Source organism: Adiantum capillus-veneris, chromosome 21, assembly GCF_014529385.1.
Source record: "Adiantum capillus-veneris isolate H3 chromosome 21, ASM1452938v2, whole genome shotgun sequence".
Taxonomy (NCBI): Eukaryota; Viridiplantae; Streptophyta; class Polypodiopsida; order Polypodiales; family Pteridaceae; genus Adiantum; species Adiantum capillus-veneris.
In genome coordinates, this window is record NC_140951.1 from 147,887,201 (window position 1) to 147,910,146 (window position 22,946).

General features: G+C 48.1%; 1 protein-coding gene across 1 annotated transcript in view; it reads right to left on the reverse strand.

Annotated features, from left to right (window-relative positions):
* Positions 1–528: 528 nt before the first annotated feature.
* The window catches only part of LOC147431929 (D111/G-patch domain-containing protein), a 97,474-nt gene continuing 75,056 nt past the window's right edge, over positions 529–22,946 (reverse strand). The window contains exons 3-11 of the mRNA XM_086494378.1: positions 22,727–22,815; positions 22,630–22,654; positions 22,468–22,552; positions 22,267–22,333; positions 22,030–22,150; positions 21,139–21,380; positions 1,127–1,417; positions 883–1,005; positions 529–739 (exon numbers count right to left, since the gene is read on the reverse strand). Coding sequence (XP_086350504.1) covers positions 677–739; positions 883–1,005; positions 1,127–1,417; positions 21,139–21,380; positions 22,030–22,150; positions 22,267–22,333; positions 22,468–22,552; positions 22,630–22,654; positions 22,727–22,815 — 1,106 coding nt within the window. The 3' untranslated portion in view covers positions 529–676. The remainder of the gene's footprint in view (positions 740–882; positions 1,006–1,126; positions 1,418–21,138; positions 21,381–22,029; positions 22,151–22,266; positions 22,334–22,467; positions 22,553–22,629; positions 22,655–22,726; positions 22,816–22,946) is intronic.

Sequence of the window (22,946 nt, forward strand, 5' to 3'; positions counted from 1 at the left end):
TCTCTCTCTCTCTCTCTCTCTCTCTCTCTCTCTCTCTCTCTCTCTCTCTCTCTCTAGCAGATCTCAGAACCTACTTATACTAGAGGTACACTGCTTGACCACGCCACTGAGCTTGGCAGATCCAGACGTCCACGACCTAGGGGGGTCTCCCACTACCAACGAAGGCTGCAACAAAAGATACAAAGCAGTCTAGCTCGACATGCAAGACGCCCAACCAGAATACTGACCATGGAGGAGGTCGATGAGATCCAACAACGACCGATGAGAGATTTCATCTGAACGCCCCCCCCCCCCCCCCAAAAAAAAGGGTTTGTGTCTTAGTGTTAGTTCTTTGTAACTTTGTAATTTCCGTACTCAGACATGGTATCAGATTCACCAATTGTAACTTTTTGGTCTCATAGGTCATTTTGGCCTCTTGAAGATGTTAATATAACATTTCATCTCTCTCTCTCTCTCTCTCTCTCTCTCTCTCTCTCTCTCTCTCTCTCTCTCTCTCTCTCTCTCTCTCTCTCTCTCTCTCTCAATCAATTACGTAAAATCAGTTTTGCTCAAAATTGCCATTGATTATTACAGGACAGAAGAATGTTAAAGTAAACCCATAAATATTTCTCAAATAGAATCTATTAGCTACAGCTGCATGAACCTTTCGTGTCAAGTAATGTAGTTTCTCGACCAATCACATGGATGTCATCAAAGAAACCTTTTTTCCCTCGATGACAAATTTAGAACTTTTTGCAAGCTGCAACAATCAGAAGAAATTTCAGTTGCTGGACCTAGACGTGAACTGCATAAGATAATGTAGAAGAAAGCATGGTTGCAACATCTGTAGAGAGGAGGGAGGGAGGGGCCCGCGTGGTAAAGGGTGGGGGCGGGGGGGTTTACCTTTTCTTTGAATTTCTCCTTCAACAATATAGAGGGCTGCGCACAATCCTCAGTACCTCTACTGGAGTGAAGAAGACATATTTGTCTGTGCAGATCTTTGATCTTCATTGTCTGAGCCGGAGCCTGCAAAAGGAAACTTCTTAGAGACACAGGCTAGTTTACAACTTAGTTACACCAGCTTCACTAACCTCAGAAAATGACTCAGAAAGGAAAAAGATACAGCAAACCAACACAAAAAACAGACCTCTCGTAGCAGTTGTCGGCAAAAAAAATTCCAACTAGGCTTGTTTTCATGTTTTCGTCTCTTTGTTGATCTTTCCTCCTCGTTCCGAGCAAGATCTTGATTGCCTTCATCCATCTCACAAACCATGCCCGCAATCCTAGCACCCTTTTCATAAACATCTAGAACCCCTTTGGTTTCACCCTCATCATCAACTGTGTCAAGCATGACCTTCTGACCTTCCCAATGTGCCCCTCCAATCTTCCTTGGGCGATCTGCAATACCAAGTCCTTGCCGGCCTTTAGTGGCTTTGTTCTGATACAACCATTTTTTATACAACAAATATCAGAAACCTGCTCCAAGTACATATTTCCATAGAACTAATGGCTAATTGCTGATTTATAATTAAAAGGTATACCTGATGGCTTCAAAAACAATTAAAAGGCTTAGAACTCAAATATTTTATCGTACAACTATTTAAATCTGTGAGTAGCTAGCAAGCCATAAACCATTGCTGCGATGCGCAACAACAGCACTTGACTACGGACAACCTCATGGGCAGGCTCCTGAGGCGCAACCGTAGAGTCTTGAGGTAAGCCCTCAATTTTCGCCACAGCACATATACCTACTGATCCTCACGACTGCCTACTTTGCTTCAGCCCCATCAATATCCTCGCCCATCCTATCCCCTCGGTCCGCCCCACACAGGCCCTCTCACTACTGCTCTCGGTTCCCCATGTCCTGCACCTTTGATTGCTGGCACTTCATGCTTGCTGTTGGATGCTCTGGCTTGTCATAACTTCTCGAGACTCTCACAATCAACAGCAATCGGAGCAGTTATATGCCACCACAAGCCACGTTTGACCTTCCATATGCTCCAAATTTAATGCTTTTGCAAGAATTTTCTTTTTTCTGAGATTGGATAGACCTACTTGCTCATTTAGAATTGACTGACCAATACTGTAAAAAATTCTAAAGAACCTATTTCCTATCACCCTTGCCGCTCATGTATGTCTTTCGACACTTTTCGATATCCGCACCTTAAATGTTCTTCATCCAGTTATGATCCTTTAGATTCGCTCGAATACAAAAGACAAGTCTTATGGATCATTCCTAGATAAGACGATAACCAATCTCAACCTATTAGTCCCAAGTGAAATTGATTGTCCCCCTCCACATAACTTTCTTTTCCCACGAAAACAGGAATGTGTATCTATTACTGAAACTCCAGAGAATGCCAAAAGAAGGCTTGTTCCCAAGGCAGTACAATGCTGTATGCAAGGAGCAGCTCAGAGGCTGAAGCTGTTAAAAATGATACAACCAATCCACATGGGCATGAAGCTGAGAAATCTACAGGTGATACAGATGAACTTTGAAGCCACATGGGCTAGTAAACTGGAAAGTGAAGACAGGCAAGGGGGGAAAAGTGTGAACCCAGGACGTATAGTCAACCATATCCTCAACAAGCAACGCATAAGAGATGACATAAGAGACATATCCAAGGGGGCATCCGAACAAACGAAACGAATCTTCGTGTGCCAAGAGCCATCACTATCCCAACACACGAAACAAAGAGTGGCACGAGATGAAGCATGGTACAAAAATTGCTTCCAAGGCTCAGTTCCTGGAAACAAACCGCGGGACGATGAGCTTGGCAAGCAATGCGACACTCAACATCTTCGCATCAATAATGCCCAAACCTCTCGAGGCATAAGAGCAGTGCACCAATGAACTATAGGTCGTGTCTCTCTAGAGCCATATGAGGCACCTCACAAAAAATTGTGCTGTAACAGAACGGGCACCACATGCCAACTGAAAGAATACACTTCGAACAGACTCTTAGCACTTCGAAACAATTGAACTAAGAGAGAGAGAATCCACATGAGACATGGAGTGGTGGACTTCCACTCTCGGACCGCACTGGGCCCCAACCCTCGTGCCCCTTTCGGTATTTCTTTATATTGCTTCAACAAGGTACAGCTTTCTAGCTCTGTTCTGATCTCCCACGGGTAGAATGCTACAGAGAGAGCCGACAACACATATTTAAAGGCCCTAGGCCTGTACAAAAAGCAGTCACATTAAAAGCACTGCCTCTAAAAGCATCAGGTCCCAAAGCAAGCGCCCAGTGCGCTGTCCATATAGCGCTACCATGTCATCAGCTGTCAGCATGAAACCCGTATTTCCGTACAGCCTTCCTCATAGTCAGTTTTTACGCAAGTGTGTGTGTGTGTGTGTGTGTGTGTGTGTGTGTGCGCGCGCGCGCCCGCGCGCTTTATTTTAAGCCCCGTTGGACCAGGTGCAGTAAGTTGGGTTGGGTTAGGATTAAATCCTAACCCCTTGTATTTTTAGGCCACTTAGCAAGAACCCGTAGGTTGGTGAGGACGACTTCTTCTTCTGCTTCTGCTAGGGTTTATACCCCTCGGCCAGAATCTGTAGGTTGGCTAGGATTAGGCTCAGGAAATCCTAACCCTCTGGGTCTTCAATGGCTTGACACATCAACAGCTTGTGACATCCCCCCTTCTTGAACAAGAGCAATCATCCGCGATTATATCTGCAAAACAACTGAATTGAGATCAAAATCTCATTCCGAGAACCATTGAGTTTTCGCATTCCATATCAGAGCTCTTGATATTCTGGCGTAGCAAAACTAGCCATCACACCTAGACCGCGCTGATCTTTAGAGGGGTGTCTCGATGAACTAGAGTTACCTACCCATTAGGAATATTCAATGGTTGACACATTACGAAGCAACACAGATGATTACAGATGTGTGTTTCAGAACATAGAAACATACAGCATCGATAAATACTCCTCCTGCAAATAACCAAGGAGGTCCGGGCCATAAGATATTCAACGACTCCCCAATCACTCCTCGCAAATAACCAAAAATAGTCTCACCCATGAGGTATAGAGGCCTTTTACAACCAAACGCTCCCCAGACCGGAGCCTACGTCGTTTGGAGGTTCCAAGAGTGCAAGTAAAGGTTCCTTATAGGGAAACTAAGAGAACAGACGAGGCACTGACGAGCTCGCTGCTACTGCCGCAACCCCCTCGCCATTGCCAAGCTCCCCAGCCCCCTTGTGCAACGCCCCCCCGCCCCTAGGCACAGATGCCTTGCCTTGTTATAAAGGAAATGCGACAAAGACTTGAGCTTCCTCTCCGGCTAGAGGAGCTCCATGAGGCTCTCAAAGCACTCCCCTGAGGTAGTTGTCCAGGGGAGGATGGTTTGACTCCCAGCTTTTTCTTGGAGTACTGGGACTTGCTTGGTTCAGATCTTTTCAGCGCATTCTAGCACGTTTTGCACACAGGTGAGATGACTGACAGCATGAGTGAGGGCTTGATCTACCTGATTTCCAAGGACGGAGGCTCCTTGGATGAGATTCGACACAGGCGACCCATTACCATCCTCAACTCATCCTACAAAATTTTAGCGAAGGCACTAAGGTTCAGGATCCAGCCACTACTAGAGCGCATTATACAAGGGACCCAGACAGGTTATGTCAAGGAGCCTACGACAGAGTTGACTGGGACTTCCTGGAGGGCACTCTACACAGGATGGGTCTCATAGATTCTTGGATCAAAGGTGTGTCAGCTCTCTACAGGTATGTGCACAGTCAGGTGCTCTTGGCAGGGGAAAGAGGGGAGCGCTTCTTGCTCACACGTTCGGTCAGACAGGGTTGCGCTCTTGCCCCTTTCCTCTTTCTGTTCTATGCTAAGGCGATGAGCAGATTCTTGACTTCTCAACAGGTTGGCTTGCGTGGCATAGTTACTCGAAACGGGAACGGGAAACGGGAACAAGAGGGTTCATAACGGGACAGGAACGGGGAGGAGGAGGGAGGGGCGGAACGGGAATGGGGCCGCAACGGTCCACTAAAGTAAGGCTTGAATTACCTCCATTCAGCTTAGTCCCAAATAAACTCCTAAACAACCCCAAAATCTGCCCCAAAATCTGCCCCCTAACCTGCCCTCAAAGTGCACCAAATATAATCCCCAAACAGCCCCAAATCTGCCCCCAAAAGCCCATTTTTTTGCCCCCAAATGCCTACTTTTTTCCGTTCTGCCCCGCGTTTCGCCGTTCCGCCTCATGTTCCGCCTCGTTCCCCCCATTCCGGAACACCGTTCCGGTTACACCCCGTTCCGGAACGGCATTCCGTTCCCATCTCCATTTCAAGAACGGGACTCGTGCGGAACGCCATTTCGGAACGTTTGGGCTGTGTTCCCCCCGTTCCCTGTTACATTGTTGCGTGGTCTTGAGCTCCCTATTAGGGCAAATGAGCTTCTTGACGCTGATTTTGCCAACGACTTAGCCTTGTACTTGGAGGGCCAAGAGGCCAATCAGCACAGGTGTGAGCAAGCTCTTGAGGTGTTTTGTTGTGCATCAGGCGCACTGATCATCCAATTGCTTTCTGGGTTGGCAATGCTCCTACAACTGATTAGTCGCCAGGCAAGGGTTTCAGATGGATTCCCCAAGGGACTGCAATTCGCTACTCGGGTTGTCAGGTTGGCCTAGACTTGTCCCTTGAGCAGTAGACTGCTCCCCCTCCTCCTATCCATTAGGAGCAAGTTGCTACATTGAAGTTTGGCACGGCTCTCTTTGGCAAGCACAGTTGTAGTGGCCAACCAGGTGTTGTTGGCTACTATGTGGTACATCACATCTTGCCGGATCTTCTCGAGCTCCTGTATCAGCCAGCCAGAGAGGCTGATCAGGAACTTTCTTTGGTCAGGGCGCGTCACTCAGTTAGCCTGGGCTAAAGTAGCCTGGCAAGTCATCACTATACCATGTTCTCAAGGGGGGCTGGGGATCATAGACCCAGCACAATAGAGCAGAGCCCTTTTTGGGAAGTTTGGTGTCAGAGGACTGCTTCTAGGGGAGAAGCCCTGGAAGGAGTTGTTGCTTCAGCGGCTTCGAGCTCGAGTGACTCATGTAAGAGGCCCTTGGAGCCCTTCCATCAGGCGGATCTTTATAGAGAAGCGCAGAGTTGATCTGAGCAGGAGGCTGGAGGATCAATTTGTTGCGAGCTTGCTTCGCTCTTGGGACCAACTGCGGAGTGGCCTGGAGCAGCACCAGCCAACTTGCACGGAGGAGCGCTTGAGACACCCCCTTGTTTGGAACCCCATGGTTAGCACTCAGAGAGGCCACTTGGTTGGTAGTAGGCCTCATGTTTCTTGGGGGTTCCATGGCAAAAGGCCCAGCCCGCACTCTAGGCGACTGGATTCAATTTTCAGGTTTCCGAAAGGAGGTACAGAGCATCCAGCTATGAGGCATGAGAGGGGTGCGGGGTGCAGAGCATGTGCCAAGCCATTATAGAGGCTTTACCAGCTGAGTGGCTCACCCCTCTAGAGGCAGCAGCTCCAAGATGGATGGGGGCCTTCACGCGACTGGAGGTTCTCATTGCAGCTCGTGCTTGCTCGGAGTCCGTGCCAAGACATTATAGAGGCTTTACCAGCTGAGTGGCTCACCCCTCTAGAGGCAGCAGCTCCAAGATGGATGGGGGCCTTCACGCGACTAGAGGTTCCCATTGCAGTTTGTGCTTACTCGGAGTCCGCACCCCCCATGTTCTTTGAGATCCAGCACGAGGGTCGACTACGAAGAGTCTCATTAGAGGCTCCACAGGTTGCAAAGTGTTGTTTTTAGAGGGTACGAGTAGTGGGCATCTGTGGGAGGATCTGTATCACAGATCCTGACCAGCAAATCTTGAGAGTTGCCTTCTCCCACGAGTGCAGTCGGACCCTAGAGAGGGGTTTTGGAGAGACCCCTTCTCTTCAGCCGACCACCCTGGGATCCCTTTTTTTCAGTACACTGTTCGACTGGGGCTGCCCCATGGCACAACAGGTTTGGCTTCGGGTTCTTCGGCTGATGCCAGCTCTTTCCACAGCGCTACATTACACTTGGGGTGCTACTGCCTGGTCCACCCTCACGGGCCGTGGGCTTTAGTTTGAGCTATCTTCCACCAACAGGATGATAGTGATCCAGGGGGGGGTCGACCTACACTTCAGCCTCCTACAGAGCTTACCCCCCATGAGTGGTGCAATGAGAGAGAGGTGTGTTGGCAGCTCGTCAATGGCCTGACACTCTGGTTCATTTTGCGGTCCCGTTGCTTCCCCATCTTCGAGGCTCGCCCTGTCCCACCAACGGAGATTGTTCGTGACTTTTGGTTGAAGTTGATCTATACTCATAGGGTCAGTTTGAAACACTTCAGGGAAGCTCCGACCGCATGAGAGAGCATAGAGAGGCTTTCCTACGACTCTCGCGCCCAAGGCCCTTCTTCACCATGGTCCAGGGTGTGCCCAGATGGCACTACCGGCCACCTGTGTGGCTCTTTCCTCCTCCTATTTTGTGATTTGCTTTCATTGTACATATTTTGTTTACTCACTAGGAGAGTCTCCCCATGCTTTTCATGTAGCCCTCTCTACTAGTAGAGGTGGTTTGTAGCCCCATGGGCAAGTTTTTTTAACTAATGGAAGGATCTTTTCCGGGGGGGGGGGAAGTAAATGTTCCTTAGACCACAGTCAAAGGAACTTGTTTAAGCGAGGAAATTGTTTGTCTTCAATACTCCTCCCAGGACAATCCGAGCCATAAGTAAAGCACATCTTTTCAACCACAATTTCCTCGTGAATACTCCTCCCAGGAAAGCCCGAGCCATGAGTATCCAAAACTTTTCCAAAAGTATTGAAACCAAGATCAAAAACAAAATCAAGCAATCTCAAATCGGCACCAAAACAAGTTCAAAATACATAAAATCCATTTCAAACAATATTCTCAAACGATTCCTCAAGCAAAATTTCAAGCACATGTTTCTCCTCGTTGCAACTCAGATGCTTCCAGATGCATGTTCCTCGCTATTATTATCTGTTATCTACACACAAATAACAAGAGCTTCCAAAAACGTTAATTTTACGCATGTTGAAATTTTCTACAAAAAACTCTAATTTACGGCTGAAAAACCCTAATTTTCAAAAAATTATGTAGAATCTGGAAACGCCATCTTACTCGGTCTCCTCTTGATGGATTGGTATGCTTTCAGAAAAGCACGCCTTAAGCCCTAATACCACCGTAACGGAACGAGCACCACATGTCAACTTAAAGAAAGAGAGAATCCACACAAGATATGGAGTGACTGAGTTCCACTCCAAGACAACAAGCCCCAACCCTGGAGCCCCTTTTGGTATTTCTTTATATTGTTTGAACAAGATACAACTCTGTGGCTCTGCTCTGCATCTCCCGCAGGTAAAATGCTAGAGAGAGAGCCCACAACACGTATTTAAAGGCCCTTGGCTTGTACAAAAGCAGTCACATGAAAATTTGTGCCTCTAAAAGCATCTGGTCCAAAAGCAAGCGCCAAGAGGGTTGTCCGTACAATGCTGCCATGTCATCAGCTATCAACGTGAAACGCAAATTTCATCAGTTTTTACGTACATTCATCTTTGGTGTGTGTGTGTGCGCGCGCGCGCTCATACCATTGTAACAGGCTTCAACACTCCCAAGCGAGCAATCAATAGCAGCACACGAACAAAGACTGCAAATAACTAAAATGAACTTGAGCAAAGAGAAGGGGAGAATTGATAAGGAATGGTGGAGTTCCATTCCCAGCTGCATTGGCCCCAAAGATTGGCGCCCCTTCTGATATTTCATTATTAATTGCCAATCACAAAAATACAACTCTCCCAAGGGTCCAGCTCTACAGGACACTGCGTCCAAATACTCTCCGAAAGAGTTGCCTAGAGGATCCTTGTAAACAGTACTAGGGATGCCCAAAAACAAAGCCCCAAATGCATCAGGTTCAACAGCACTGCACTCAAAATCTATGACCCCAAAAGCTAGCGCCGAAGACTGCCATCCATACACTGCTGTCATGCCATCACAATCCGTGATTTTCGACCAGCTTGCCACATCATCAATCTTAAGGCAAATTTAGGATAGCTATGTCAACAGTTTTTAACGTTTTAGGCCCCTCGGTCGATAACTTCAAGTTGGGCGAGTTAGAGCTTTCAAACTCTAACCCCCTTGTCTTTAGGCCACGTCACAAACTTGTGACGCTTCTACTTACCTTTCTTGGATGAGTGTCTAGCCACCAAGGACTCTAAGGCCCCTCTAAATCGGAACCTCCGTAATTGGTTCTCCCAACCAAACACCATGGGAACCCCTCTAAATCAAAAACAATAGAGTTCCAAATCAATGATATACTCAAAACTTCTCAAGAATCCTCGACATCTAGTTGATAAGGCCTTTCCTCATGGCCACTAATGTCACTCGAAGATGGTGGTTAAAAGGTGAACATTAAGAAAGACACATAAGAGAAACTCTACAGATTCGAAGTACAAATTTGATCCAACTACCTGCATCTATTGTCACCAACTGATGACGTAGCCTATTCCATTGAAGTGGACTTGTTTTAAGCACACGAAAGTGGTTGGAATCAAGTGGACCACTCTGATACCTCAGAAAATGACAACAAGAACCTTTACAGACACCTGGGAATTCATGGTAAAATTCGATGTATGGTGCTTGGATTTTAGGAAATTACCGTATGACACCAGCTTTTCATATCTGATGCTTTTTGGCTTGGGGCATTTATATATGAGCCTTGAGGTCGTGTCTCTGTAGTAGTTTACAATGTGCACATTGCAAAGACAGAGCTCCTCGGCAATTGTACTTTTTGTCATATCAATATAAAAGAAATACCGAAGAAAGTTGGTCTGCGTGCTCGCTATTGCTGCGCACCCGCTAGCCTACCATTGTCATCGCCTCCCCTCTCGCACGCTGCCGTCTCCTCACCCCTGCACACATCCCCCCCTCCCTCCCTCCCTCCCTCCCCCTTCACGTTGCTCTCCCCTACTCGCCTGCACTCAACCCCCACCCCTCCTCTTGTTGTGTGCGGCCCTGCTAGCTGCTACCCCTTCGCAGCCCTCCTGCCCGCCCGCCTTCCCTTGTTTCATACAGTGCCCCCCCCCCCCAACCAAAAAAAACTGAAGCCCTTTTTTTGCCTCTGCTTCGACAAGTGACGGGTTTCTGACCCTGCTTGTCGACGCTCTCGTAGGGAGCTGTCTTCACCCGGTCCCCCTTCCTCCACAAGGGCAGACATAGAATGGCGGCCTCTGCTTCATCACAGAGAGACTCCTCAGAAGCCCCCTCGCCCCACCCCGGGGAGCCGACCCTTTGACCCCTTCAGCAGGACCTTAGAGGAGACTCCGTCCTCTTCAGTTCCACCCCCTTCAGCAGGACCTCAGAGGGACTCCGCCGCTCCGCCCTCCCCCCCCCCCCCCCCCCCCCCCCCCCCCCACTCCTCCTCTCTCTCTGGTGGGGCCCTCAACCTCATCTCCCAACCCCTCTCCCACTCCTCCTCAGACGCAGGGGACTCGACACACGTCAACAACGAGGTGTCTCTTGGTCGTGCTTTCGCTACGAGCCACGTGGCTCGGGAGGGACAGCCCCATCTGAGGCCGCCACCTCTGGTTCAGACTTCCCCTTTTGCTGCAGTCCCTCGAGGTTTGACTAGCTTTGACATTCGCAGACGATGGGACTTCTTCAACTATAGCTTCAAGCGATTCGTCGGCAATTCTTCTCTTGACTTGGAGGAGCCTTGCTTTCGAGTCCATGTCCTCTTTTTAGCAGCTCGAGGCACTGCGGCTCTGGATACAGCGGTAGGTTTCTCCTTTCCGTTGTGCGGCAGGGACCCTACAGAGTGGACCCTACACAGCTCTTGACTGGCTCCAGATCAAGGCCACTGAGTTCTCACACCATACAGGGGACCTAGGGGTGACAAATCTGGTACAGACACTTTGGCCTTTAGCCAAGTTCAGCGTGACACCGCCGGATGCAGCAGGTTGCAAGCACATTATGGTGCATTTGTTTGCTGACACTCAGAGCCCTCCATGCTATGTATTTGTACACGAGGATTCTTCGATAGAGAATGTAGCCCTACGGGCTGCACGTTCGGTCTGGGCCTAGGTGGGACAGTCACTACAGACGCGCTTGTCTAGAGGTCGCTCGAATGCGGATTACTCCCCATCCAAACGAGCCTCAAAGATAGCGAGGTTGGTTGATGTGGCAGCATCTGTTTTTTCTCATCGACTCCATGAGTATTGTCTCATGGAATGTACAGGGATTAGGTGGGCCCCAGTTTCAACGTCAGAGAAGTCGGTTGCATCAAGAGCTTCAGCCATGCCTTGTGGGAGGTGAAATTGATATTCTTATGCTAAAGGAGCATCATCTGTGTGAGAGCCGCATTAGACGTGTTGGTCAAATTTTGCGTGGTCGCTATGCGACGTTTTGCTCAGTTCCATTTGGACCTGGCGGTATCCAGAGAGAGGTATGTATGAATAATGCGGACTCTTGGCAGCAGGACTTTGTGTGCAGAGGTATTATTGTGCCAGGTAGAGCTCAATGGATTACTATGCAGTTTCAGGGTTGCCTCATGCGTGTCTTGAACATATATGCGTCCAATGTGGCAAGTACACGTGCTGTGTTTTGGTCTCATGTTGTTGAGTCTCTGCCGCATGACATGATTATTTGAGCTTCTTTCCTTGCAGGCAGAGCAACGGTGTGTTGGGGACTTCAACATGTTGGAGGACCGCTCTGAGAGGATAGGAGGTGGCCATACTATAACCGGCTTGTACAACGTAGAAGGTGGTACTATTTCAATTACCTCTTAACTTTATAGTGTACACAGAGCACGGTGAAGAAAAGAGAACACCGTTGCGTCCAGCGACTAGAGTGTCACTATGCACAAAAGAAGGGCTTGTCCAGCCTCCCCTTGTGCCTCTTTTCACTCATTGAGAGCGGATCGTGCACTTAGCGGCCGGCCAATCGACATGAGGTGGGAAAAAGCAACCTTGGTGTGAGCGCAAGGCCGCCAAGGGGTGCATCCACGGGAAAGAGCAGAACTCGGGTGAAAAGAAGATCCTTCTCTAACACAGATTGCAAGCAAAAGAAGAACCGGAGGAACCACAAGAAACCTCAAGACCCTCAAGACCCTCAAGAACCTCAATAACCTCAAGACCCCCAAGAACCCAAGAACCCAAGACCCACAAGAACCCACGACTTCAGTGGATGGTCATCACTCGAAGCGGAATGGATACTTCGCTTGGAGGTGATGAGCATGAGAGAGGCGAAGAAGAATTTTCCCCGCCAGGAGGTTTTTCCGACCCTCCCCCTTCCCCATCTATGCCAAGGATTGCACTAACTCCTATGAAGGAGTTGACGCAGTTGTTTATGGACAACAAGTTCGAAAGCGAAGCAAGAGAAGCAGAAAGAAAGGCCTACGAAGAAAGAAGGGCAACCATAGATCGTGACTGAAGAAAGAGTGGCAGCCATAGAGCGTAAGTACGACTTGGAAGCCAAAGAAAGTCAAGCCAAATTTGATCGCGAGAACAAAGCAAGAAAAGAAAAGAGCGACCAACACACGAAAGAATTCTTGTGACTCTTTTCTATTGTGCACGCGCAGTTTGCACAGAATAAAGAATAGGAGACTCTCAATCTCTTCTCCAAAGCATGACACACATGATTTGAATGATAAGGATTTGCATGATGATAAGCATGATGATTTGAATGACAATGATAAGCATGATGATTTGAACGACAATGATAAGCATAATGAATTGAATGAGAATGATAAGCATGATGATTTGCAGCAAGATAATGTGATTGTTCACAAGGATGATGTGTTAGTTGATACTTTCTCTAGTGAAGCTAACCTCATTGCAGATTCGATAGATCACGAAGAACCGATCTTGGCTCTCGAATCGAGGTCCACAGAACCCCCACAGGAAGATTTGACCAATCAGGAAGACCAGATCTTGGCTCTAGAGCCTAGGTCCACAGAACCCTCACAGGAAGTACTATGTATGCACGCATTGTTCGACTATTTCATTCGTGATCGTTTCCTATATTTTAGTCAGCATCTTTATGTGATCCCTTTCCAAAGGCATGACATATTGTACGTTGAGCACGTTTCACTCATGAATGAGCACGGATGTATGTGGATTGTTCATGAAAAGCTGAAGAGTATGCATTCAAGGAAGTCACGTTCCATGTCTCTTCCTTGGCATGACACATTTATAGCAAGAGCACAAGACAGTATGAGCACAATGCATGGGCATGTCCATTGTGATTTGCCACAGTTGATTGATTTAGATCAGAAACACAAGATTCGATCTCATTGTTTGCGTGTGTGTGGTGAACAGGTTAGCACTCCCTCTATTTGTTCATCTACATTGCATGCACAGTCTTTGAAGAAGACAAGATTTTTTCCAATCACTTTACATGAAATAGGTATGTTCAAGTTTTTGTGTTGGAAGTGGTTTCAGGAATTTTCAGCCTCGGAGATTCTTGAAGGTGGACCTACGTTCATAGCAGAAGTGGAAGCATCGAAGGAGCCACAGAAGACTTTGTGTCGCTTTCAGCGCGGCCCAAATAAGCAAGTGTTGCAGACCTTTATGAAGTTCAAGTATCGCACGACCCACGCATCAGAGTGGGCCGGCGACGAGTCCTTTCCAGGATTCCGGATGTTGTTGGCGATCTCCCTCGACGCCATACAGTTCGGTACCAGTACCTCACTTTGAAAAGGAGGGGATGTCACGTGACACATCCAACCCTATGTGTCCGTGGACAAGCTACAGCATGACCAAGGTTCAATTCAATCAAGCCAGTCTAGAATAGGAAGTGATCTAGCACTTTTGTGAGTCTGTTCGTAGACCGTGCATGACCAGACACTTAGAGAAGATGCATATCCTCTGGTTGCACACAGCATGACCATCAGATTTCAGTCATAACCCATCAGGAGCATTTTTACAATGCATAGACCTATTTTCCCTATTTATGACATTTTTCACTTATTATTTTTAAGTGACTTTTGTTGGAAAGTAGGTAGGGCAATTTTGCTAAGCTTGTATAAGTAGAAACCTAGCGCTAGCACTTTCTGGCACAAGAGGCAGCAGAAGCACCGCTCAATACGCACCTTCTCAGCAGGACCCCCAACAACATGGCCTAGAGTTTTTGCAACTCAGCATCAAGCTAGCGTTTTTGCAAGACAGATCAGCCTTGGCGATTTTGCATTGCAGAGGAGCTTTGGCATTAGCAGACACAACAGGACCACTTCACGACAGCAGATCAGCCCTAGCATTCACCGCGACAGAACATCAAGGAACACAAGCGTTTTCAGTTTTCAGCATTCAGTACCCGCAATAGAACCCCCGAACCTCGCAGATCTCACCTTCCCGCAGCAAATCCTAGCCGCATGGTCAGTTTCCGCAAGGTTTACAGTTTCAGCCCGGAAAAGCAGATTTCAGCATTTGCGTTTTCAGCGCGTCATCGTCGCCATCGACATCATCACCGACATAGAGTCAAAATTCAGCAGATAAAGATTTGCAAATTTCAGCCCTTAGCGTTTTCAGATTTCAGCCAGTCTTGTCATCCTCCTCATCGTCGTCGACGTCAACGGCAAGTCCAAGAATTGTAGAGATTTGTGCAATCATAAGTAGACCGCTCTAGCCATAGAGAGTGGGGTCTTCGGAGGAGGGTTTGACAACATTCCGGTGTCGTATTCTCTTCTCTCTCTATCTCTCAGTCTCATGCATCTTCACGCACAGTGTCCATTGCACTCTCTCATTAAAGAAAGGAAGGCTCTCCCTTCCCTAAGAAAAAGGAACCTTGAGCACAGTTCGGAGCACTCATCTTGAGCAAAGTTCAACATTCACTTCCGCTGCACCTTACATGCAACCTGCTGCATATGGCGGTGTCACACTAAACTTGGCCACTTTGTTTGTGTCCATTGCACTCTCTCATTAATGAAAGGAAGGCTCTCCCTTCCCTAAGAAAAAGGAACCTTGAGCACAGTTCGGAGCACTCATCTTGAGCAAAGTTCAACATTCACTTCCGCTGCACCTTACATGCAACCTGCTGCATATGGCGGTGTCACACTGAACTTGGCCAGAGGCCAAAGTGTCTATACGTGATCTGTCACCCCTAAGTCCCCTGTGTGGTGTCAGAACTAAGTGGCGTGGACATGAAGCCAATCAAGGATTGTGTGCAAGGTCCACTTCGTAGGATCCCTGCTGCACAACGGAAAGGAGAAACCTACCGTTGTATCCAGAGCCTCAGTGCCTCGGGCTGCTAGAAAGAGGACGTGGACTCGAAAGCAACCTCCTCCAAGTCGGGAGAAGAATCACCTAGGAAGCGCGTGAAGCTGCGATTGAAGAAGTCTCAACACCTATGAATGTCGAAACTGGTCAACCCCAAGGGACTGCTCCAAAAGGAGAGGTCTGAACCAAAAGAGGCGGTCTCAGATGGGGGTTGTCCCTCCCGAGCCATGCGACTCGTAGCGAAAGCACCACCGAGAGAACGTCGCGCTGACGAAGTATGTCCAGTCCCCTGCGCCTGAGGAGGAGAGCGGGATGGGTTGGGAGATGAGGCTGAGAGCTCCCCTGGGGGGAGAGGATGTAAGGTGCAACGGAAGTGAATGTTGAACTTTGCTCAAGGTGAGTGCTCCAAACTGTGCTCAACGGTTCCTTTTACTTACAGAAGGGAGAGCCTTCCGGTCCTTTAGTGAGAGAGTGCAAATGATCACAAACAAAGTGACACTGTGAATGAAGGTACTGAGACTGAGAGATAGAGAGAGAAGAGAATACGACACCAGAATGTTGTCAAACCCTCCTCCAAGGGCCCCACTCTCTATGGCGAGAGAGGTCTATGCTATTGATTGCACAAATCTCGTACAATGGTCTAAATGCAATGGACTTGCCGACCATGTCGACGACGATGATGACGGGCTGAAATCTGAAAACGCTAGGGGACAGAAATCTGCAAATCTTCTATCTGCTGAATTCTAACACTGTGTCAACGAGGACGGCGATGGCCACGACGCGACGACGATGCGTTGGAAACACAGATGCTGAAATCTGCGAATAGAGGCTGAAACTGCAAATGTTGGCTGATCTGACGTGTGGTGAGGATCTGCTACGAGAAGGTGAGATCTGCAAGGCTTGGGACTTAATCTGCGGTGTCTAAGTCCTGAAAACTGAAAACGCTGATGCTATGTGCTGATCTGTCGCGTCGGGAATTTGCAAGACGCTAGGTATCTGCAAGATGCAAAAATGCTAGGCCTGATCTGCTGCAAAAACGCCTGGCTGGTTCTGTGATCTGCTAACGCCAGGGCTGATCTGCAAACTGCAAAACGCCAGGTTTTTTCTGCTGAAAAAAGCCAGGCTGGTCCTGAGCCAAAACGCTAGTCTTGATCTGCTATTGGCTGGAAACGCTAGGCCTCCTGCCGGTCTTGCTGAGAAGGTGCCTGTGACTTGGTGGACTCCTGCTGCCTCTTCTGCCAGAAAGTGCTAGCGCTAGGTTTCTTATATATTGACTTACCAACTTTGCCCTACCCAATTTCCCAACAAATTCACTTATTAATAATAAGTGAAAAATGGCTAAAATAGGGAAACTGGGTTCTGTGCACTGTAAAATGCTCATGATGGCTATTGACTGTAATGTTGATGATCATGCTGTGTGCAACCAAAGGATATGCAACTACTCTAAGTGTCTGGACATGCACGGCCTGCAAACAAACTCACAAAGGTGCCAGAACACTTCCTAAGCTGACCTGAACCCTAGACCTGAAGTAGCTTGGCCACATGCACATAGGGTTAGATGTGCACGTGACAGAGGAGGAGCGGTAGGAGGGGGTAGGGATGGAGGAGGGGTAGGCAAAGCAGGCGGAACAGAGGCGTATGAGGGTGGTGGTTTTGGGGTTTGGGGGGGGGGGGGGAAGAACGAAGCTGAGGTGGAGGAGCCTCCTTAGGGGGGTCCTGCTGAAGGGGGTCAAAACGGTTCCATGACGGAACCCACTGCTGCTGAGCTGCAGGAGGTCGCCTGCCACGGGGAGCAGTGCCGTGAGTCCGTCCTTGTCGGCAACGGCCAGGCATCTACTGCCAACCATCAACTGGCTGATCGCTGGCCTCTGTCGAGGTACCAATCTGTGTGTCTTGGGTGTCTGTCTACTGGGCCTGTTCAACCTTGGAAGGCTGCGCAGGCACTGTGGGTCTACATCTCCTACGAGGACACGCCTTCGCTAAGGGACCCATCTATCTGCAAATGAAACACTGGTTCGGGAGACCCAAATACTCCACACTCTGTCTAATCAAACCTCCACTCACCCGAGGCAAGAGTATCACCTTCAAGAAAAAGTGTCTCTCTCGAATGAGAACCCGCACCGTAGACAAACCTGGAGCCTTGGCCACAACTGAAGCTGCAGTGCGCGGTAAATCCAGAACCATACTGAACATGGGACCAATCCTGGGAAGCAAGGGGAGATACTCACTCCTCAAGCCTGGGAAGCAGATCGAAATAGGCAAGTCGGCCTCCTCCTCAGGCACATCTGTAGTAAAGTAAGCTCGAGCTTCTCGGATGCCAAGCGGGCTCATCGATATCACCTTGGCCGTCATCTTTGGAGACTCGAACTCTATCTGGTAATACCCTCTCCCCAGGATCTGGACATCGGTGATCTTGCCCACATTGGAGAGGAGTTGGGCTTGAAGTAAATCCCGAACCTCGCCTTGACTCGGTCGAGTACTAATGATCTTGCAGATAACCGAGATGGCTTGCAAGCGTTCCACTTCGGCCATCAAGCTTGCTTGCTAGTCTGGCGAAAGAGCAAGTTGAAGGGTCGGCTCCGCAGTGTCGGGAAAGGGGGCTTATGTGGAGTCCCTCGAGATGGAGCAGAAGCCGCCATTCTGTGTCTGCTACTATAAAGAGGAGGGCGTTTGCGTCAAGGCGCTTACCAGGAGGCTGAAAAAACAGCCTACACGCAAGCGGAGAAGCGTGAAATGAGTTTACAGATGCCTTTCTCAATGGAGGAAATACGAGATGCATTACAAGCTTTTTACTTGGTGGCAGTTGCCCTGGTGTGGATGGTTTGACAACCGCCTTCTTTTTTAGAGTATTGGGATGCTATCGGGGAGAGACTATGCAGGGCTTTTCAGTACATCATGGCCACACGAGATATGTCTGAAAGCTTGAACAAGGGATTGATCTATCACATCCCCAAGGAGGGAGACATGTTGGATGAAATGAGGCAGTGGAGGCTCACTACGATTCTCACCTCACCCTACAATGTTATGGCTAAGGCTATGAGTTTGAGAATCCAGTCCCTATTGGACACTTTGATACATGAGACACAGACAGGCTTTGTCAAGGAGCATAGTATCCTTGACAATATCTTCACATTTTGGGAGGCATTGCTCTAGCCCGACTACGGGGAGCTGACTTAGTAGTAGTAGTACTCGATTTTGAGAAGGCATATGATCGCGTGGATTGGGGTTTCCTCCAGGGCACTATGCTGAGGATGGGCTTTGCGGTTGATTGGACTAGAGGTGTCTCTGCTCATGCCCACAATCAGGTTTTATTGGATAAGGACAGAGAGCCGTGCTTTGACGATCAATCAAAAGGGTTGTCCATAGCACCCTTTCTCTCTTCGGCGATAAGTAAATTCCTAGCCTTGGTCTACCGGGGTTACAGTTGCCTACCAAAGGAGAGGAGTTTTTGGATGCTGAGTTTGCAAATGAAACTCGTTTATTCTTGGAAGGCCAATTGGCCAATCTGCAGAGATGTTAGCAGGCACTAGAGGTTTTCTGTTGCGCTTCCGGAGCACTGATCAACTGGAAAAAAACGGTTGTCTTCTCAATTGATCAGAAACTTTTTGTGGTCAGGGCGAGACACAATCTGTGAGGGCCAAGGTTTCTTGGCAGGTCAGTACACTTCCTCGCTCCCAGGGAGGTGTAGGGATCATCAACCCAGCATGTTGGAGTAGAGCCTTCCACGGGAAGCTCATTGTCAGAGGTCTTCTTCTAGGAGTGGAGCCTTGGAAGGAGCTGTTACAACAGAGGAGACAGCACAGAGTCCCTCAGACAGGAGGCCCATGGGGCCACTCCACATGCTGGATTTTCACAGAGATTCACAGAGTGGACTGAGCAAAGGATGGGAGGATCGCTTTCACCAAGTAAACATCAATCTTGGGAGCAGCTCAGAGAGGGCCTAGAGCAGCATGAGCCGAGGTGCTTGGAGGAGCGTTTGAGCCCGCCCTTGACTTGGAACCGCATTTCAGGTTCATGCCAGAGGAGCTGCAGAGTGACAGACTACGAGATATGCATGGAGCCATGAGTATGTGCCAGGATGTTTCAGAGGCCATTCCTGCAGCAGGGTACACACCTCTTGAGGCCACGGCATCCCGGTGGATGGGTGTTTTCACTAGACTGGAGGTTCTGATTGCAGTCATGGCTTGCTCACACAATGGGTTGTGTCTTTTCTTTGGGGTCCAGAGTAAGGGCAGACTGCATTGCGTTCCATCAGAGCTACCAGAGATCACAGAGTGCTGTTTTAAGCAGGTCAGAGTGCTTGGCATTCGTGGGAGATCTTGTGTGCTGGATCCTGACCCCTCAACCATTGAGACAGGAGGGTGGAGACTATGGGCATGGAAGAGCCACCCCTTACCCCAAGTTCAGTGGGATCTAGGGGAGTGGTTCTGGCAAGATCCCTTTGCAGCGAGGGGCCACCCACGGATTCCTTTCTTTCAGTATAGCCAGACTGGGCTGACACATCCTGAATGCTCGTCCAGAGGTCACTCCAGCAGCAACAAATCACTGGCAGAGGGAGGGCCTATCATAGTGGCTCGTTGCTCACAGGACAGCAGCAATGGGTAGTTGGTTGGAGCACAGTGGTCACCCTCCAGCATGCATGGCCTGTGGGCATCACAGGGAGACACAGCAGCATTGCCTACGGGACTATCCCATGGCACAGAAAATTTGGCTGAGGGTTCTTCGTCTTCTACCACACCAGTTACAGATAGACAGATTACTTGGGGTTCGACTGCATGGTCCACACTTACAGGCCCTGCACTCCAATACGAGACAGAGTCAGTCAGCATGATGGTTCAGATACAGGATGGACGCCCTCCACTTCGATCAGCCTTGGAGGTCCCCCCCAGGACTGACGGCAGGAGGAAGATAGCCAATGGACCCTTATCAGCAGCTTGGCATTGTGGTTTGTATGGAGAGCCCGTTGCTTCCGCATCTCTGAAGCTTGGGCAGTCCCACCAGCAGAGATAGTATGGGATATCTGGCTAGAGCTTATACACACCTTGAGAGGCCAGTTTGGCCAGCTCCACGGTGGCTCGGACAGCATAAGGGAGCGCCGACGCCCGACGGGCCTTCTTACGACTATGGCAACCAGGCCCCTACTTCACCATTGAGCATTGGGCTCCGTGTTGGCACTATTGGCCAGCTGTGTTGCTGTTTCCCCCTCTCATATCTTGATTTCGCCCACACTTGTACATATCTTTTCATTTGGGAAAGTCTCACCCCCGCCCCCCCCTCCCCCCTTCCCTTGTAGCCTGTCCCTAAATCAGCCCAATGGGCTGATTTTTAACTGCAGAAGGATCCTTTTCTTGAAATTAAAAAATTTATTAAAAAAAACAAGGGACCAACGGGGCAACCCTACCTTACCAAATGAGACAACTGAAATGATGGCCCAACAAAACCCCCAAATCGTGACTGCACTGCTACAAATACTATACAATGCCAAAACTCCTGCAATCCATCCAGCAGGAAAACCCTGTCCACTCTATCATAAGCCTTCTCAAAATCTAGAAGAGGAGGATAGCAATAGACTGTCCTGACTGACTAGCCCACTCTACTACCTCATAGAAAGTGAAAATGTTTATCCAGAATGCAAGCGGTCCTGGACAAAATCTGTTTGTGAGGCCTGAATTGAGTTTTGCAATAAATGCTGTAATCGAGCACTGATCATCCAAACCATTGAAGGATCATTTTTCATGGTACAAATTTATCATCATTCTATAAATGAATAGAAACGACCTTGCTAAAAGATTTTTTGAGGTTAAACAGAAAGGTGGTCATGAAAACTGTAACCTCTCTTTTCTTACTCTTCATGCCCCTCAAAGGACCCACATAAAAATTAAACTATCAAGAGCAAGGTCCAATTTTGACCCTTGCAGCCAAAACAAAAAGATCTTTATTGCCATACTTGAACTTACCTGGACAAGCTTGTACAAATCTTCCTGGTCTTGCTCACAAAAAGATTGTCGAGCTTTTGTTGATTGAGTTGTTTCTGAACCTCTATGTTCTCCATTGCAAGATTCAGACTCACGTCTCTCTCGCTCTAGAGCTCCAGCTGGCACAAAGCCGAATTTCGTTCCCCACCAGTCACTTGGAATGTTTACAGTGCATAATTCTTCCAAGGACTGAGCATCCCTTATTGTAGATGTGGCATCATTTGCTGCAGATTTCAAGCATGTCAAGTGAGCCACAAGTAATGTAGAAAGGCATTTGCGCTTTTGACTCCAAAAAATCCAAACCGCTAAATACCATCTGTTTGGAAAACAGCAAGCTAGATAGAAAATTTGAGACATTAAATTGAAGCTGTGTAGACTACCAAATCACACTGAGCCTTTAGAGAGGGTATTCAAATAAGGAAACACGATGCAAGCTAAGAACATACGAGGCAATTTCCTCAATGTCCTCAAGTCACCTATAACACCTCCCTCATACTGTCCGCCCTTGGCGACCTTGGCCTGCTAGCAGCAAGAGCCGCCTGAGTGTACCTTCAAACTACATGGCTCCATAAACAAAACACAGTGTGGCTCACTCAAGGTTCCAACCTGTGGGTCCAAACAACATGCTGCACATACGCCTTGATCCACAACATACTTTAATTCATGCTGCAGTAAGCCCCGACAGAGACACACAAAGGGCTGGACAACAATTTATATGGTGCAGAGAAATAGAATGGACAAATCTCTAGACTTGCTGCCAAATGTCACAGCATCACTGTCCACAAAACCTCAGCATTTTCTCCTTTCAGGTGTAGGATCAAGATCACAATCCTAGTAGCAAACAAAGTGGGCCTCTTCCAAATATGTTATTACCTCTGGCCGCCAGCCTTTCAGCTGGTACACAGCCTACATCAGACAGCGAAGACTTTTCAACAATGGTCTTTGAACCATCAAGAGTTGGCCAGACTTCTTTTGAAGTCAGTTTTCCATATCCCTGAAACAGCCGAAACATAAAGCCAAGCACTTTACTTAATAAACAAGGATAAACTGTCCTCTAATTGCTTACTGAGAGTAATCTAGGATTCGCTACATCAATTATAAACATCATACCAAAATAGCATCCAGATCTGCCTGTGACTTTCCCCTCAAAAGTTTTCCCAGCTCTCTCTTCTTGTACCTGCAGAAAGCATAAGCCTTACGAATTATTACATCCTGAAAAAAGCTGATGAAAAGGAATAAAGACATCTTAACATAAACTAAAACCTCCCATCCAAGTTGCTATCGACATCAAAGCACCCAAGGACTGTTTACCTTCCTTGTGGTCGGGTCACTTTCTTTGTAAGTGCACCTCTCTCATGCTTTGCATCTTGTGTAGGTATCTTTTTTGGTGCATCAGCTATAAAAAGGGAGATAGAAAAATTCATAACCTCCTCTCGCATTGACTTAAGTAACTTTGTCAAAGACAAAAAGTACCTTCTTGGTTTGTGTCAGCAATAATCTGTGTAAAAAGCAAGTGTTACGCAACATCAACCTCAAAACCCATGCTGTTAAACAACGTGTTGAAGCTTACCACATTTAAATTCTTCAGAATGCTGTCAAATGCTGTTGTGTTGAAAGTCCAATTGCTTGCAGCCTTCTGTTTTGCATCAACGCCCACACCTGTAAGTGCAACATGAACCCATATATAGACTTCCTTGAAACAAAGAAAAAACACTAAATTGTAAAGAGCTTGTCTAGTAATGTACCAATGCTATTTATGGAAAAACAAATTTTAAAAAACAAAGGAGAAA